Here is a 20,859-nt window from a genome sequence, read left to right as displayed (position 1 = left end):
TTGCGCCACTTCGTATACCTGGTGAAAGATCGCCCTGGGGCGGGGTTCTTGTGTCCTCTGAGATGGGTTACCCATGGGCATAGTCTCCCACCCCTGGGACCGGGTAGTCTCCCAGCGTCAACAAAAAGCGACAGGTTTCCCACTTTCGCTGTCTCAAACGGTATCGGGACAACCGCACTGGCCACGTAATCGGAAGGAAATGATTTTGACGCAAGTCTCCGTGATTCATCTGCCGTTTCTCCCGTTGTTCTCTCTCTCTCTCTGTGTGTGTGTGTGTTGCGCGCGCTACTCAATTAATCATCAGTACCCATCAGTCCGTCGGCGAAGTGAGTCCTCGTAGCCATTACAGACTTAGTCTTTTCTCATCAAGTGACAAAAGTGGTTGCTACAAGTGTGAAAACGTCATTTGCTTGATTATTTTAATTGTGAGGTTCAAAGACGTTTGTACTGTCGTGAAGTTAGTTCGTATTTTAAGGACAAGGTGCAATTTGTCCAGCTACATTAAACTAACATTATGACCTAAGTATTATTCGTGACTCTGAATCGTTTACAGCACCTGTGATCTAACAAGCAATCTGAGTTTATGTCCCTTTTACAACGAGAATAAAGGTAAGCCTAAGTACAAGTGCTGTGAAGTATGTGCATATTTTGTAAATGTATGTATGTATGTATGTATGTATGTATATGTGTATGATGTATATATATATATATATAAATATATATATATATATATATATACAGTATATATATATAATATATATATATAATGTATGTATATATATATATATATATATATTATATATGTATATATATATATATATTTATGTATTTATATATCAAATTTAATATTAAGCTACAAAAAAACCTGAAAAAGTTTTGTGAGCTATAGACAAAACCATCATAAATAGCACTTAGCTTGTCCATTCTAAGTACAGCAAGGTCAAAATTCCAATAATTGTTAAATGAATACGTCACTGCCATCTCTTCTTCAAAACTAAAAGGCATAGGTTCGAATCCTGGTCGAGACAGATGCATTTTTCATGTAAGCTAAAATAACCTTCGCATGTATGCTATTCCATGGGGAAATAAATTCGATACTAAAGGATATTTGTGTTCATATATACAAGTAATATGTATATAAACACATATATATGAATATTTATATAAATATAAATATATATGTATGTATGTATGTACGTATATATGAATATGTATACTTATAGAGATATGTACATATATACATGTATGTATATAAATATATGCATATATATATTTATATATTCATATATATTATTATATATTCATATATATTATATATATATATATATATATATATATATATATATATATATATATATATATTTATATATATATATATATATATATATGTGTGTGTGTGTGTGTGTGTCTGTGTGTGTTTATTCAGATACATACATATATATATATATATATATATATATATATATATATATATATATATATATATATATATGTGTGTGTGTGTGTGTGTGTGTATATATGTATGTATATATATATATATATATATATATATATATATATATATATATATATATATATATATATATATATATATATATATACCTGACACAACCTATGGGATGCATATGACCTCAATTAATTCTTCCTGACCCGTGATTCTGAGATCGTTCAAGCATAAAAATGTTTCATTCTGAAACGTTTGCGTCACTCAGCAGGAATCTCCCTGATGTATTCTGGAGAGGCAGAGTAACTTAACATTCCATGTGTGTCTATGTGTGTGTAATGTGTTGCGTACACTTCTTTTGTGGCTCATGTTTGGATTTATGAGTCGACAACTGAAGTGTAAATAACTATTTCCTCGTAACTTATTCGAACATGTTATTTTGAATGTCCTGTAAACAGGGTCATTGCACTGAACTAAAAGTATTTAGGAAGTATTTGCTACGGCCGGATTTACCTCAGGGATAATAGACTTTGTTCATAAACTTTGACGATAAAGTATTGGGCTTCTCCAGCCAGAATCCACAAAACGATTATTAAGATAATTATGAAGATTTTTCAGTGCTTTACCAAAATAGAAATGACTCTGTAATAACTTGTGAATTCCTGCAGTACATCAAATTTCACATTCACTGAACACGAAAAACCTTCTTGTACCCTGAGAATGGATGCTGCCGCCATTCATACACTGGTATGACTACGACTTGACTCTCCAAGAGGATAGCCGTTCACCTCCTTGAAGGGGCGGTACACCAGGGAACACGGCAGTGCCCCCGATGCCAACATATAATAAGGAGCGCGAAATCCTGGCAGTCGACAACGACCATCGCTGCCTCCGATATAAGGAGGCCACCATCCACCGATGGAAATCGTTGCTAAACGTTACGCGAAACCCTTCTTCTCCCTACCACCGTCAGGAGAATGACAACGACCATCGCCACCTCCGATATTCAGGCAGCGCGCCTCGCCATCCAACCGGGACCTGGATATCGTTGCCTAAACGTTGAACCAGACTCTTCCGGATGACCATTCTCTCCCAACCAATACCACCGTCAGACAACCAATCGATAAACAAATTTTATATAAGCGCGCCCGTGGGTATAAATATGGCTGTTCAGCCACTCCGCCTTTTGAAAAATGATAGAAACCTCTACTTCAAAAAATAAATGGACTTTGGACATTTGGCAATATACCTGTTCGCGCCAATACAAACTCAGAACTGCTGTTCTATTCAGTGGTCTGTTTGACCTAACCAATAATAATAATAATAATAATAATAATAATAATAATAATAATAATAATTCAATAATAAAAACCCACAATTATATAAAATAATTTAAAATAAAAATAATTACAAGAACGAATTCCTCAAACGTTAGAATATTCTGCAGTTTTATAATAATAATAATAATAATTTTAATAATAATTAATAATTTACAAGAGAATAAGAATATTCTGCAGTTTTATTATGCAATTTTATTTTTATTTGTTTATTTTTTGTGTGTTTTAAAAAAAGATATATGCATAAAGTATTGGAACTCTAGTGGCCCACTTTAAGTAGATCCATCCAGTGACGCAAACCATCCTTTATTTTTAGACTCAGACCAAGTTTCTTGTTAGACACTCCTTAGATTTCCTTTGAATTGTTACAGGATATTTCGACTGCAGATGCCCTTCTGAGGCCAACATCGGCGCCTCCCCCCCCGCCCCCGCCCCAGCCCCTATTATAGGATTCTCATTTTAACCATAGACCCCTCCTATCTAGACTCCTACACCCTCAGGCACCCGTAATGGTCACGCTCTGTAATTTTCATTTCTCTGTCTTTTATTCTTTTTTTTCTGTCTACAGGATACGATGTGAGTCACACAGTCGAAGAGCTAATGATGCTTTGACATTCAGGAGTCCTTGTTAGGCGTGATGACCATCGTTATGTTAAACATTGGAACTTGATGTTTTATAGGGACGTGTCTCTAGTCCTTGTCTTTCTCCTTATGCATTTCATTAAAACCTGAAAGATTCTAATCTCAGTACCTCAAGAGTGCTTTGCCCTCTTTTGACTTTCAACTTTCTTTGAACAATGCATTATGAAGATTCCTCCTCTTCCTCTCATTCAGTTTACTTTGCCAGAAAATCCCTCACTCACTTAAGAGACTTTAATTATGGCGGGGTCTTTATGTACAATATTAACGCCAGTATGAACTACATGAGTACAGACATGTACTGTATATATACTTACATATTCAAATAGCCTCAAGACTCAAAATATTTCATATTGATGTTGACGGAACCAATATTTTTGCAAACAGCAGTACAAGTCGTATTTATGAAATATACTAAAAACGTAATGTAGCATCTACCACGAAAACTTCAGATATGAAAGCATCATCTTTCAGCAAAAGGTTCAACGACCGTTTTCATTCCACATACAAAGTCGAAGCTGAGCTCTGGAGTTTGAGAGGCGGCTGGGGGCGACAAAGTTGCTTTTCAGGAAGCAAGTGAGAATGTAGAACTTTTTACCCAGACACGACCCAGTAGATTTTTAAACTATTTCATCCCGAAGTTCCGCTCATTATTATTTATTCTGTTACTCCCTCTGTAAGAGATATCAAGTCTCTTCTTTAAAATGAAGTTGCAATGTGTTCATTTTATTTCGCTTAAGATTTTGGCATTCTGAAGACTTGTTTTCATGCATGAAAATTTGCAACTTTGCCAAATGATGACACTTCCATTGCATGTCAACTCTTTCCGGTTACTTTTTCCATTAGAGACAGCAGTAGCAGATGATTATTTGATTTATGTCCAGTCACTTTTCGACATGTAGGTAACGCTACGTCCCCGCTGCTTTGCTCGGGTCAAGTTAGGGGTAGTACAAGAAGCAGCTTACATATGCATAGGAATTGATGGCAATAATATCCGGATATGTAAATACAATGTAAAATTAATTGTATATACTTAACTACAGTAGACTTAAACAGAAAGAGACACGGGCAGACACGCGCGCCCACACACAGATACATACATACATACACACATACATACATACATATATATATATATATATATATATATATATATATATATATATATATATATATATATATATATATATATACTATATATATATATATATGTGTATATATATATATATATATATATTTTATATATATATATATATATATGTGTGTGTGTATATATATATATATATATATATATATATATATATATATATATATATATATATATATATATATATATATATAGAGAGAGAGAGAGAGAGAGAGAGAGAGAGAGAGAGAGAGAGAGAGAGAGAGAATGTGTATGTGTTGCGTCCAGAATTTTTCTCGTTCTGTTAACGAGAAAAATTACTAGAACAGATTTCAGCTCTGCGTCAGCATTAATTGTAGTGGTGGCCATATCGGCATTAGCATACTGATAATGATAATGACAAAGATGATTAAGAAGAGCACATCAACACAACAGAATTGCTCCCGGAGCCTCCCCTGCAGTTTCCAGCTCGACAAATCCAGACGTATGATTCACTCCCACAAACCCTTTCCGCTGTGACGTCACAAGGTCACATAACCAAGCGATGCTCATTCACAAAGAATGTTTCGCGTCAGTGGGCAAACTCAGCTTTTTTCAACTTGGGCATTTCATGTAAATGTACGAGCTCTGACATCCGGTATTTCTGGCGTTTGCGTGTGTGTGCGACGCTTGGTACAGTACGGGGCAAAGCAATGAAAGTTCTACTGTCTTCCGGTAACGACAATTAATAAAGAACACTGTTGCTCGAAGGAAATATATCATTGCTCTAAATCATCACCATTTGCAGTAGAGATGCATATAAATGCATGCCCAGAGTTTTTCTTTCAGTTCCTTACAAAACTTCTTAGTTACTGTATCTTTTCGCTCGATAAGGAACAACGAGGCGGACTAATGAATGTGTAATTCATAAGCACATATTCACCTGTAAATATCTGGATATCCAAGACCGAAATCATATAATTCACGTAAAAAGGTATTTATGTATAACAATGAAATAACTCTGCAAGAAAAGCCATTCGTTGTAACTATTTTTTGCAATGATGTCCATCTCCCTTACAACCATGGTCTATACCTTCAAATGCTCATTGGTAAATACTGGAGACCCACCGGAAACTGATGATATCAGCTCTTCATTCCATTGTATTTAACCTTTTAAAAGATACACACACACACACACACACACACACACATACACATACACATATATATATATATATATATATATATATATATATATATATATATATGTGTGTGTGTGTGTGTGTGTGTATGTATGTATGTATGTTGTCACAATGTATACCAAGTACCTGTTTATTACACAACTAATCACAAAATTCAAAAATTTATCTCACTTCAGCCAGATACCTGAACTCTCATAACAATTAAAATTACGACTGAGTACTCTAAAGGTAACGGTGATCCCTTAAAAAGCTTATTAATCACGTGAAAAATCAAACTAAGTTTTATCAAAACAAGTGTGAGGTATCAACAATTAAACAAGAAATATACTAGAGCAAAAGAGCATCAATCCATCCAGCAACTTTAACTGTTTCCCTGGTCTTAATTCACTGCAGCAAAACTAAAGGAACAAAACATGTTTATCACTTTGCCTTATGCACTCAGTTAATCCTATTCACTGGTGGTCAACAAATGAAACTGTTTTTAAAAACATTAAACACAAAAATTTATTTTTCAAATTCAAAATTTATAATTAGAATTTACAATCGGAAAAAATTTACTATTACTTGAAAACAATACAAAATTTGATTAATTCTTGACTTAAATTATTAAACAAAATCACAAAACTTTAATTGATCAGATTCAATGAATAAAACGAATTAACTAAGAAGTCAAAGTTAGTGCTGCCATGGCTTTCGCTAGGAGAGGAGGCAACAGATCATCACCAGGGCAGAAATGAGGCTGAAACCTGGACTTGTAAAAAGTACTTGAGAACTGTGTTGGCAAATCTATATCAAATTACTGGAATTCATCTGAATTCTTTCTTCTCAGCTTAACTCCTTGTCGGGGTTGTTCTTTTCAACGAGCCTTTTCCATGTGTTTCCAACACTCGCTGAAGGGCTCATTCCATATATTGTTCTAGTAAATATGTGACGGACTGATGCCCGTCCTGGTTTCAACCCTCCTTACTATTTATATGGGCTTGAATAGATGAAAAGCATAACCAGTGCCGAGGATAGCGATGCAAAACTATCGACATCGCTCATCCTGGTACAGAAGGAAATCATGAGAAAAGATTACGTAGGGAGATCGTCTGGCAGCACTTTGGGAGCCACGAAAATTTTCTTACCGGATCCACTATCGAGGGATCTGACAGAGGAGAGGCGAAGTGTGTATGCGTGGGTGTGTCGAGATTGGACTGGAAGTGCGCACTATTCTACGTGGAAATAAACACAGCTTCTGTGACACTGTGGTATATATGCATACGTTATATGCGTACATATATACATACATAAAATTACTGTAGATCATTGTTAGATGTTAAGCATCGGTACATAAAAAGTTCGAACATTATTATTATTATTATTATTATTATTATTATTATTATTATTATTATTATTATTATCCAATTCCCGTCCATTTAGATAAACTACTTACACTGCAGGTTCGGTGCAGATGTCATGGTACTGGATAGAATCTTCGTAATAGGTCAATTTCTTTTTTTAAACTCTTCGTTCCATTTTCGTTCATTTTTCCAAAAGAATTTGGAAAAGGGAGCAGTCGTAGTTCACACCTGATGCTGAATGAATCTTATAACAGGAGAGAGAGAGAGAGAGAGAGAGAGAGAGAGAGAGAGAGAGAGAGAGAGAGGAGATTTTGAAATAGAATTTGTATAACTACATGAAGTAATGTATAAGGATTTTTACCATAGGGGGCCTACAATGCTGAGTATCTTTACAAATCCAAATATAATACTATTTCATTACTGATAAATCAATTATACGCTTAAATCCCTTACTATTATATTATCTTCCCCTTTTTCTAATATTTTTGTTTTTACCTGGACATCCTTGACCGTTGTCGCCTTAAAATTTCAGAAGTGTCAGAAACCTGAAATCCTGCACGGAAGGGGAAGGTCTGAAGGGCACCTGCTGTCACGCGTTGCTCAAACTTTATGCTTGCCGTCATAAACCTTCAAAATATCCAACATTGTTGCTCTACTGTAATTTTTTCTATGTTTATTCAGAGAACGTCTCTTTGAAAAGCTCAGTTCTTTCCTGCATTTATACTTGCCAAGAGAGTGTATCATAAATGTTGTGGAGAGAGATCGGAAGAAGAAAACGAAAAACGACACACTCGCCATCGAATTCCTCACCCAGAGTTATCGATCTTCAGGAGAAAATTACAGACATCTAATTTCGCGGGCCATATTGTAAACATCCCACACGTCATACCTCCTCACCTAGAACTCGTCACCTCGCCTTCTTGCTGCTTGAATCCCTCCTTGCTCGTCAATAACATGTTGGGCCGAAAGAGTTATTGCACCAGAAAGAGTGACAGAAATATCAACATTTGGCTCGTCAAATAATATCACCTGCTTCGTTCTTCCTACTTCTGATTCAAGTTTTACTTTGCTTTTTATTTCGTTAGATTTAAAATTTTGTAGTTGAAAGTTGAGAGCAATGCTTTCTGAATGATATCTTCAGAGGCTATTTGTCATATATTACATCGGGGTTTTCTTCTAAATTATGAAACTTTAATTACATGAGACTTTTACCTTTGATCAGCTCATGACCCCAGTTTTTCTTTTTACAACTATAATCTTTGCCAGCGTTTTGCCTTGAGTTAATTGTATATTCCTTCTCAGTGACGCTGGCAACTAATTAACCGCTCTTGAAATCTTAAAAGAAACAAAAACAGAAGACGAGGGAAGGTTGAAGTATGACCTACGTGATTACGTCGCCACTAACCAAAAACCTGACTAAAGCATGACGAGGCCACGAGTGACACTAGGATGTCAGTACACCACCAACGCTCACTCAGAGATCAGCTTCAGTTCTCCTAATAAGGGATACCACTGACTTCTTCCCACTTACGTTAGCGAAGATGGATTCAGACAAAAGAAAACAAGTGAAAAAGCGCCGAAGAAACTTTGGCGCAATCGAGTTGTCTGCACTGTGTATAATGCTGCATGAAACTCTCAGCCACGACCCATGAAACTCTCAGCCGCGGCCCATGAAACTTTAACAACGGCCCGGTGGTGGCCTGTGTTGTTGGAACATATAGCGTTACCAAACGCACGATCATGGCTACCTTTAACCCTAAATAAAATAAAAATTACTGAGGCTAAAGGACTTCAATTTGGCATGTTTGATGACTGAAGGGTGGATGATCAGCATACCAACTGGAGCCCTCTAGCCTCAGTAGTTTTTAAGATCTGAGGGCGGAAAGAAAAAGTGCGGACGGACAAACAAAATTCTCAATAGTTTTTTTTTTTTTTTACAGAAAACTAAAAAGCAGTGTCTAGAAGACTTGTGCTTTTTCTCTCGTTTTTAATTTTCATTTTTTTCCCTAAAGTCTAATTAGGCGTCTTATCTTTAAGATGACTATTAGTTAAAATTTTCAAGTCACTACCTCTATGGATTAACGCTGAATAAATTTCTTTTCTTTCTTGTTTTTTTGACATTTATAGTCCTTGCAGACTGGCTGTGTTACCACTATTTTTTCTTTAATCCAAGAACCTGTTTCCAGTTCATTATTTCCAATCCAACAAAAGGGATCATGATCATGCTGATAACCGAACAATAAGCATGATTTTTTTCAAAGAACAAGTGCTAAATACTTTGATATAAATGATTTTATTTCGAAAAAGAGGTCCGCATCAAAGGGCATGCATACTTAGGATATGTGTACACAGTGGATTCATATATATGAAGGAAAAGAGGCCAGTTACTGGCCAGCTACTACTTCAGGAGGTTAATACTGAAGGTACATGACTAACATGCATATACCTCAGAAAGAAATAACCTTGCTTCCAGAAGTTGAGATGTGATCCCTTATTTCTGCACTGAATTATAACTTGACACTGTAACATTAGATTACTTTCCTTTTGTTGCTAATTACTTCATTCTTCATTATATGAATACGTATTCACATCGATCAGGACACAAAGGCTATTCATATACCAAGAAGTCTTTCCGAGAGAAGAATTTTATATACAGTATATGTATACTAGCTGAACAACCCGGCGCTACCCAGAAAAACTCTGAATGACATTCGATAAACTATCTCTTTCTCTCTCTCTCTCTTTCTCTCTCTCACCCACTTTCTCCTCCCTAACGCCTCCTCTTCTCTCTCTTCTTCTCCTTTCACTCTCTCCCAACACACCCATTCACTATTATAGAATTCAGCAACCTAAGGCCTTGTATTCACGATCAAGTTTACCTGTCATTTCTCCTGTCAGTTCATTGAAACTGCCGTTAAAACTTACGTGTAGACAATAGTTTGTGGGCGGAGACATTCCACTCACCAGAATGGATGAGCTGATGGTATTACCTAAATGTCTTCCGACCGACTGACAGGTTAACACCAATTTCGTGAAATTTCCCAGCTGTATTTCATCTGGGAAGCATCTCAGACGCTCTGATCAGAGTATGAATAAATTATGTGTAGGCGTTATTAATTTTCGCTGTTAGACCTTCAATGCTATTTGTAGGCTGTTATATGTCCAAATCATACAATAAAAATCTAAAATAATATTTCCATGTGATATAGGCAATCTGGTATCGGCCAAGACCAGTGATGTCTTTTTATGATATGTGTTACTATAATGAAAGTAAACTTCATTGTCTTATTCATAAAAAAAACTCAACCAACCCCTCACTTTTAATTTAAATTCATTCATTAATATTGTATGAAAATAGACATCTTTTTTTAATAAGAAATATTTAGTCTATACTCTGTTACAGCTTTTTACTTCTTTCCTACTATTAAGTGAATTGCTGCAAGAGTTAGCCTTCCACCCCTTCATCATATTAAGAAAAACAGTAACAAAACACTTTCCTATACGGCTTACTTCAACTCATGATATGTATTTTTTATATTGGTTTTATGATGACATCAAATTCCTTAACGTAGAATTGCTCATAAAGTTACACGTACGGAATCTATAAACTTGGTCAATTTATACAATAACATAGTCATGAATCAAACAAAATCTTTCCCTTCTCGAAGGAATGTTAGGCAATTGGTTATTTATTGTTTTGAATAAATATGCATTGATTAAGATAGAAATGAATATATATCATTCTAATATATAACCATAAACAATAATTCAATTTTCCTAAATGATGGAAATATTATTCCTTACTGTGTATGGTTACATCAGCAAAAAGTATGAATTAACGTGTTGTGTAAGCTGTGAACACATTGAGTTAATCGAAGTGCAGTAGTTGCCATTTCTTAATTTAATCCCTATTTGCATCTAATACATTTACCCTCCAAGTGCCTTTCAGAAAAGATTTCCAAATATAATGATCTACATTCCTGTAAAGTTTGAAAATAGAATTTTCAGTCCATTATCTTCCAGGTAATCGGTATCAAGCAATGTGAAAAGACACTCACCTTCCATATGCAGTGAAATTTTTTGCCAATTCGCACGATGATTGATTCCAACCAATCAACTGCTGGGAGTGTCGCATTTAGCTACTACTATGCATGAGCAGACTTAGCTTACTACGGAAAGAAATTTTAGATTTATTCTTTATTGAGGTAATAAAAATTATATTATTTATTATCATAAATTATGATCAAAATTCATGTCAATTCTAATAAAAGATTGACGTTATAGGGGATTTATTGTTGTAGATTAATCACACTTCTGGCAACGCCAGAAGAAAAGGTGAAGCGTCAGGTAAAAAATGAGAATAAACTCAGGAAACTGGAGGAAAAGGTGACGTAAAAACGAAAATTTCATTTGTTTGATCTTGTTTGTATGTCTGTCACGGGGTAGGGGTTTGATTTTGAGTTATAAACCTTTCTGGGGTGACAGAGGCCGTGTGCAAAATTTTGTCTGGGTCTATCAAGCAGTTTGGAAATCTGTAGTGGACAAACAAATATACAAACATTTACTTTTATATATATATATATATATATATATATATATATATATATATATATATATATATATATATATATATATATATATATATATATGTATATATATATATATATATATATATATATATATTATATATATACATATAAATATTATATACTGTATATATATATATATATATATATATATATATATATATATATATATATATATATATATATATATATACATACATATATATTATATAAATATATATATATAAATATATATATATATATATATATATATATATATATATTATATTTGTTTATATAATCCTTGAATAATATTATAAGTTAGATAAGAGGGTGCAATATGGCAAGGTAGGCCCAGTTGGTTTCCCTGAGGTTTTAACAGCAAAAGTAATATTGCTGTGTATTGTAAAGGTTGTGCTTGGGTAAATTTAAAATATGGGTGCTCATAAAACTGATAATCTCTTACTTACCTTGGATGCTAATAGATGTTTAAGCCTTTTCAAGTACTTCTCTTTTATTTGAGGGTAAACTTCCCAGTAGTCAGCTGGAAAGTCTTCATTCTTTTTTCTGCAGTATTACCTTTATCATCTGTAGTAGTAGGAGCAGTAGTAGTGGTAGAAAGAAGAGGGGAGGAAATTTAATGATATATATCATTGTTTTTTCCTTGACTAATTATTTACACATTTTTATAATTCATATAATTCAATTACCGTCATATTTTATTTCATCGTTGTCTGAAATTAAATTAATCGGCTCATCGTCTGCAGCTTTTCCTTGAGAATTTCTCTCTTATCAGCGGATTATTTTCATGGCAAGAAGGATTGATGAAATTCACTATTCAATATCTTCGTAAGTGGTAATCAGTCCCAAATTATTATTAAAGTAAGCCTTGCACAATTACCATGACTGACGTTGTTCCGAATGTTACCTGAGAGTTCATATACTTAAGTGTTACTTGAACTAATAAGTCTCCCAGGTTATCACCAAATACCTCAGTGATCTCACGTTTATTTGTACAATGCAAAATTCTCGGTATCAAGTGACCTACAGCCATTGACAAGCCTCTTTTAAGAACAGCGTCTGAACTGAGGGAACTTTCCCAACTCCAAATGACGCATCCTCAGCTCTTCACAAAGACAGGCGTGCACGTCACAGGGACTCGCTCGAGCACGTTATCAGCACCACGCTCTTTCTTTGACGCTTCGTCATGTTTGTTTTCCCCGTCTATTTGTTGTTGTGCCTCATACTCTATAGACGTGGTGCTAAAAATTTTTAGGATCTTATGGCTTCTTTTGATATTTTTCGAAAATCCAATTATGAATTAAAAAAGGACAATTTTTCGAAGACCCCATGACGAGTGGGTACGCAGGAAGGGTTCTTTTTTTTATCTTGCTAATTATTTTTGGTTAATTTTATGCGTTCTTACATAAAGGCATTTCTAGAAAGCGGACTTGACTCATAAGTGACATTTTTCCTTCACGTGTGTCGCGAATTTTCCCCCACGACTGGGAAGGTTCCAAGTCCCTGATGGTATGGGACTGGGATGGTCAGGCCTGAAGGGCACTACCAGCAAACATGGAAGCGAAGGTCCAGCAAGATCAGGCAGGGTTTTACAATTTTATTTAAAAAAAAATAGACTAATTAAATTTAACATACATTAACACACAAGGACCGCGCGGTCGGGTACAAGAGACAATACTGAAAGCTATACAAAACCCAATAAAACTCGAAAATAGATGCCTCTAAAAGCTACAGTTTTGCACAAAATTTATTTCCGAACAATCAGGCTACACTTTAAATGAACATTTACTATATCAAGCCCCGAATGGCAAAAATGTGAAGGGATTAATTTAGCATACTAAAGGAACCGGCTCTTGACTCTAAAATGAACGATTTGGCTGGGGAAGTGACGACATGGAGAGTGCTTATCTTGCCTCAATGCTGTGCCCTCGAGAAAGACGCATTTTGCCGGATTTGCCCCTCTGCATGTCTCGTCGTCACCTCGGTTCCTTTTCAAAATTTATACATAGGTTATTTTACTAAAGGAGGTACTCGAATTATATAAAAAGGAGTCTCTCCGACATTCCCGACACAGACAACACAGGCAATTCGCCAGACACAAATAATAACCAAACATATTTACAGAAAAAAAAGTGAACCACGAACTCAGCCGCCTGCTTATTACTCCCCCTCGCTTATCCTGAACGTTGTGAAGGACTGTCGAGAAAAAACGGATCCAGTTTTTTCACGACAACATACCTGGTAATATCATTCTTTAATAAGGAATACTACATTACCATATTAACCAACGAAAATCGCAAACAAATATTCCTTAAGCTTAACAGTAGCAGAAAAAATGTGCAAAAATGGTTGCTAGTGCTGTACATACTTTAAACAAGTACAGTAGAGGAGGTTTCATCCGCTCCCATTTGAACGTCCGCACACTTAGCAATGCCTTGAATATTATAGCCTTGTTTTGTTCTGTTGAAAATGACGCCATTATTCATTTCCCTTAGATCACTTGGTTCTTTGTATCCTAATGCTTCGACCGTCAACAAAGCATAAGAAAGACGATGGAGCTCAAGACACTTTCCAAAATCAAGAAAAAATAACTATTGACGTAAGAGACATTTGCTAACGTTTAGAGACCATTTCCTTTTCGAATAACCAAGTCACTGAAGTATTTGGTTCTTTCGCTTTTAATGGAGCCTTTGTGCAATGAATGCAAAATTAACTATTCACACTCTAATTTTCATTAATATTATCATCTATGTCTTTCAGATGATGCTGACTACTGTTCTTCTGTGTCTGCTCTTCATCATAGGACAGGCGCAACATGTCTCTTCCCAGAGGGTACGCACAAACAGCAGGGCGACCTTGAATGTGACCTTGGTATACCCAGAAGATGCGACAGTACTTATTGGGGCGCTCTTCCCCATCCACAATAGCAATAGCGTCAATGGAGAAGATGTCTGTAGCGAATTACAGGTAATTTTCCCCAGAGAAAGAGAAAGGGTCAATACTTTCATTAGATTTTCGAATTGCTTCAGTTTCTAAGTTTTACCAAAATATTCTTCTAGCAAACGGGAAGGAATTAGTACTGTCAAAAAGTTCTATGCAAAAGTTCTGCTTGTGGACCTCCCGGCAGTAATAGATGTAAACAAGCAACTGTCATTTTAGTTCCCGGGTCTTAAAGGTTAACGTATCTGCCGTGACTTCAAATACACACTACAGGCGTAGCTCTCATCCCCAATCATAACACTTCCGGATCAGTCATGCACACTTCAGTGAACCTTTCAGTATCACCAAACACCTAAACACACTGATCCATATTCCCACCTGTGCTTTCATTTTCTGTGAAGATAAAATTGTCAACAAGTCTCGTCTTTTAAACCTGTTAGAGTGATGCAAAAGGACACCTGCCGTGTTTTGTCATGCATTAAGACTTATCTGTACTATGTAGTCCTGTAGGATACCATCTATGCCATCAGTTTTTCAGTTTCAGGCACCCAGAAAGCGTTAAAGTTGTTTAGAAAAATGCATATCACCAGACGTGTTTTCTTACCGAAATTCCCATACGCCACGCTCGGTGAGAGTACTGTATGTCTGAACGACGTAACAAAACATAGAAAATAACTTCTATTATTCGATTCAAAATAAAAATAGCTATATTTCCTATGTGTGTAACAAATCCTGGTTTAACTTATGGTTTTCATCAGCCGATATGTCTCACAGATTGGTGATAACAAAAAAATTCAATCTGGCAGCTTAGGGTAGACCTATGCCCTCAAACTGTTTATTTGGTAAGGTGCTATATCATTTTAACCTTTTTTTTAGGTACAAATTATTTTCGAATATACAAAAATAATTTCTGTATGATAAAAGTTATCGAATCATCATGCCAAAGAAAAAATAACCAATGAGAATGGTAACAAGGAAAAGAATCTTAACCAAGCAAATGCTAGATCTATGTTCATTGATTCGACAGATATTTTTATTGTTTTACCCTTCTTTAAGAACAATTGAATTTCAAATAAGTCAAAATTATTTTCTCATGTCAGTATCGTTCCAAAGATTTACATTAGAAAGAAAATACTTTGCTAGGGGAGCAATTAGGAAAAAAATGAATATTACAACAAAATAGAATATAGTTTAAATGGTAGTGTTACTCGCCTTTTACAATACAAGTCTCCCCATTTTTTCTAGAAAATAACAATGTAAATCCAAATACTATAACCATTATTTACAATTACTGCGCCTTCAAACCATTATCTAACTGCATAAAAATACGATTTTAAAGTTTAATGAAAACCGGACAGGAAAAAAAAAATAATAATAATACGAGTATTGGGTAGGTCTCAGCTGACACATAGACTGATGTCTGGGTTAGTGACTTGGGATGCGTGACGTAGTGCGCAGACGAGGCTTATTTTGGTTCTCTGTCTGGCAGACCTGGTATATCTGGACCGTGGCCTTTTCTGCCGTTGGTTTGTTTACAAGACGCTTTCTAATAATTTGAGATAAATACAGAAACAAAGCAAAATTCTTTACTTCAACTACAATAAACCTCAGAACAATAATTTTTCGAAATATATTGCACAGAAATGATAAACTTACCTCTAATGAAATAACATATTCTTACAAAAATTAAACGAGAGAGAGAGAGAGAGAGAAACAATTTTATTGTGCAAAAAAAATACAAAGTACAGCACAACAGGCAACCCGGACGACTTATGCGTATAGGGGAACGCCCTCTGAAATGATTGGATTGGCTGTGGTGTTATACATACCTTTTCCACCCTACTGATTACTAGACAAACGTCGTTCATCAGGGCTGATATGGTACTCAGGTAGTATTACAAGATATAAGTGCTTACAGATAACTATGTAGGGGAAATATAACATATTAAGTGGGAATTACTCATTAAATGATTGCACTGCAAAATCTGTCTTAAGCATTACAAAGTATACAACTTTTATATATACTGGACATTAAGAAAATAATTAAAATTAACTGCTATAAAAGATATACATTTTATCTGGTTTCTGTCAAGGAACACAATTGCGACGGAGTAGCATGTGGTATAATTTACAGTAATTAATGTACAATTTGTTACTTTATATCACATTAAAACTTCAAGTAATTACATAGCAGAATGAATTACATTTAATTGAGGTCAACACAACAAATTTTATATAAATGTTATAAAAAAATTTAGAAATACAACAAGTTTTAATGATGCTAACAGGTAGCTGCAGATCAGGATGCACTACAATTTAGTTTATGCACAATATGCAAATAATTACTTAGCTGAATGATTCCAACGTGTGAAGGCACCCATATGAATGTGACCATTCTGCCTGCTTGGCTGATCTGTGATAGCAGGGCTATAGCTCTTCTCACTCTGATATTTGATTCAGCCTTTCTTGGTGTTAGTGATTGCAGGGCACTCAGGCTATCTGTTGCTGTTATGGCATTGTCCTTATTCCTTATTCTGATACTCAGTGCAGTTGTAATACCTAGCAGTTCTGACTGTAATATGGAGCATCCATCTGATGATCGTAATGATAGAGAGTATACCTCCTCTCCATTCTGATACACAGTTACCCCGCTTCCTGCTCTACCATCTTCCATAAGTGAACCATCTGTATAATAATGTACTCACTCCCCTGAATACTGTCCAGCCTCTGAAAATAGTCATTCTTCATCAATGCCGGGTTCATCTCTTCCTTTTTCCTTTTAATGTTGATAGTGACGTCTCAATCTCTGGTATGCTCCATGGAGGAATGCCTTCTACATCTATCCTGATTGCGTCTAGGTATTCTTTCATGCTAGAATCCTCTATTAATTGTCTTGCTGCAGTAACCCAGCCATTCTTAAATCTTTTAGAATAGCTGTGAATTAGAGTATCTCTTGTCAATCCATCGTCATCCGTCATGATGGACCTATACAACTGGATGATTGCTGTTCTTGTTATTTTGTGATGTATTGGATGCAGCCCTGCCTCATTCCACAATATTTCTTGCCTGACACTTTTAGGTGCCCCAGTATGCTTCTTGCTGCCTTGTTCTGTATGATTTCTAGAATACCAATATAGCTCTTCCTCAAAGGCAGCAATATGCTACTACTGTAGTCAATTAATGATCTTACCATAGATGTATAAAGTCGTTTTACCATAGGTACACTAGCACCCACAGAGCCACATGCTACTTTCCAAAGAAGGCATAACCTTGCTGCTGATACCTGTGCTATTCTCCTAACCTCATACAGTTTATGGTACCTGTTATTGAGTATGACACCCATATACTTGTACTAGGCTACCTTCTCTATTCTCTGCCCTTGTATGTGCAGTATCAAGGGGTTGTGTGTACCTCCTGCTATCATCTTAGTCTTCTCAGGTGATATGACTAATCCTGTGCTATTACATAATTATGCGAATGTCTTAATTACCTTTTTTATTCTCTTATCTGTGCTTGCTTGTACTACTATGTCATCTGCATATATGGTTATTATGATTCCTGGTATATTAATTTTTCCTAGTACATTCATTAGAATATTAAAAAGAGTAGGTGATAAAACCCCTCCTTGGGGAGTATCCAATTCCATTTTTTCCCATCTTGATTGAACACCTTCGAAATAGACACAACTTACTCTATCTGTTAGGTAATCCATTACGAGTCTGCCAGCTCAGTCAAAATAATTATATGGCTAGCCCTATCAAAGGCCCCCTTTAAATCTATGAACACTGTGTATTTTAACCCTAAGGTTGCACTTACTCTATGAATACAGTGATGTGTGCTCCTCCCAGGTATGTAGCCTTATAAATTCTTTGAGAGCTTTTTCTTAATAAAGAAATTAAGTCTGTCTAGTAAAATTCTTTCAAATTCCTTGCACAAGCATGATGTCAATGAAACAGGTCGAAATTCACCTGGCTTTCCTGGTTTTGGCACTGGTATTATGAGTGACTTCTTCCAGGATTTGGGTATGGGCTGTCCTGACCATATCATTTTGTAAAGTTTCAGAGCTGGATTTCCACTCACTGTTGTGAGGAACCTGATAGCATTATATGTAATCCCGTCTAACCCTGGTGTAATAGACTTCCCACTCGAAAAAAAAACCTGTGCTTCCTTAGTGTTTTGCTTTTACACTAAGGTACTGTTATGCTAAACCGGGAGTCTCAGTATGGCCACCCGAGGTGGAGATCGCCAATCCATGTTAGTAACGCTCTATGCCTTTGCCTCACAAGTTTCTAACTTTATTAAGTGTCAACTACATCTCATGTTATTTGGCAGTCACTCATCCAAGTGCAGAACAGGTAGTATGATGCTCATTTTTGCTGGTCGGACAACCAGGGGGCGTCCTCCGGAACACTTGCTGCCAAGACCTACAGAAGAGACGCCGTTCGTGGCTGAAAGAAAGCACTTCTTATGTATACAGTATTGGGCACTCATTTATCAGATATAGACAATACGTGCCTTTTGTTCCGTAAGTCTTTCTTATTAATGTCTTTATTTTATTTTGCAGGCCGAGGATGGTATTCAGCCCCTAGAGGCAATGTTATATACGTTGGATGAAATCAACTCTAATGCAGACTTCCTCCCTGGGATAAAGCTTGGAGCCCTCATCATGGACTCCTGTAATTCGCCTAGTATAGCTTTAGATCAGTCCCTTGGTTTCATCAAAGGTGAGTTGGCCGAGCAGCAAAGAACAGTTAACTTACAAAAGATCAGAGACATCTGAAATATGCCTTTTGGGTATTACAGTGACATACAATTCAGTGTCAAGTGATATCAGTTACAATGGGTCCTCTATTCGAACAGCGTTTCTGTATATGTAGATTTACTCAGACATTAAACTGCATTGCATCTGCTATTCACAGGGTTCCTAGCTGGGCAGAACCAGTACCACACGTCTGAGTTCATGTGCGGAGATGGCAGCATTCCGTTATTCAGAGGTGGAAAGTTCGACAAAGTGGTGGGAGTCATCGGTGCTCAGCAGTCTTCGATTTCCGTTCAGGTAAGTGTCAGCACCTACGCTCATCTGCATGCCTTTACACATACGTATTGTGGAAGGTTCATGTGCATGCATTTGTATCAGTGGATGCCATTTCTTTCTCAATGTTACAGTAAGACGTTTATTCAAATGGTGTATTTTTTCTGCATCGCCTGTATTGAGTGGTGAAGACTACACACTATAAGAAATATTAACACTGAGGAGACAACCCAGAAACCGTTCACACGACAGCATTATCACCAGAAGTCAGATGCCTTAACGTATGAGAAAAATGGAAGAGACGAGTCATTGACAGGATCCCAAGACTAAAAGAGAGAGACACAGAAAGAAAAGATTGTTGTAAAATCGCATGCCCGGTGTCTAGTCTTTTCTCGGTTCACTCACTTCGCTCCGTTTTATATTCATTCACTGATCTGCGGCTGCCTTCATCTTTTTGGCCGTATTGTGTATCAGAGAATTCTCCCAAAAGCCTTCTTATGAAAGCTCAAAAGTATACTTGCTGCGTAGTCATCAAGATTTTTTATACCAGAATATAAGAGAGATGACGACCCCTCCCTCTTCCAGATGGCCAGTGTTCTGAGAGTGATCGAGATGCCACAGATCAGCTACCTGAGTACTTCAGCATCACTCAGCAATAAGGAGAGATACCCATATTTTCTGAGGACCGTCCCGTCAGACTCGAACCAAGCTGAAGCTATACTAAAGATTTTAAGGTGAGGTTGCGTGAAATACAGGGAAACTTCAAACGGAATTTTGACATGCTTTTGGAAATTTCTTGGTGCGTAACTTATATTGATAAAGGATTTAATCTCTGTATGGTGTTTGGATTTCTATGGTTTTATTGACGGCAAGAAGGTACAAGAATGCAATTACAAACTGAATAAATAATATATTAAAATACATATAACTTTTACAAGAAGGAAACAATAAAAACCACAAGGTCTTATATATATATATATATATATATATATATATATATATATATATATATATATATATATATATATATATATATATATATATATATTATATATATATATATATATATATATATATATATATATATATATATATATATATATATATACAGAGAGAGAGAGAGAGAGAGAGAGAGAGAGAGAGAGATTTGGAAATAAAATGATGATTTATTGCATTTTAAATTTTATTTCTTTTTTCCGTGATCATGCGGCGGGGAATACTCTAAAACCAG

The 20,859-nt window shown here is 35.8% G+C and overlaps 1 protein-coding gene across 2 annotated transcripts in view; it reads left to right on the top strand.

Annotated features, from left to right (window-relative positions):
* The first annotated feature begins 301 nt into the window (after positions 1-301).
* Positions 302-20,859, top strand: part of LOC136827889 (metabotropic glutamate receptor 3-like) — a 29,798-nt gene continuing 9,240 nt past the window's right edge. Inside the window, exons 1-5 of one of the 2 annotated variants that reach the window (XM_067085360.1) lie at positions 302-609; positions 14,417-14,623; positions 19,161-19,320; positions 19,516-19,652; positions 20,214-20,362. In XM_067085360.1, the coding sequence (XP_066941461.1) occupies positions 14,417-14,623; positions 19,161-19,320; positions 19,516-19,652; positions 20,214-20,362 (653 nt within the window). In that variant the 5' untranslated portion in view covers positions 302-609. The remainder of the gene's footprint in view (positions 610-14,416; positions 14,624-19,160; positions 19,321-19,515; positions 19,653-20,213; positions 20,363-20,859) is intronic. The other variant, XM_067085361.1, reaches the window with a different exon arrangement.

The sequence above is a fragment of the Macrobrachium rosenbergii genome, chromosome 42, assembly GCF_040412425.1.
Source record: "Macrobrachium rosenbergii isolate ZJJX-2024 chromosome 42, ASM4041242v1, whole genome shotgun sequence".
In the NCBI taxonomy this organism is placed as follows: domain Eukaryota; kingdom Metazoa; phylum Arthropoda; class Malacostraca; order Decapoda; family Palaemonidae; genus Macrobrachium; species Macrobrachium rosenbergii.
The sequence above is the reverse complement of the archived record's forward strand: the minus strand, read 5'-3'. Positions and strand labels throughout refer to the sequence as shown.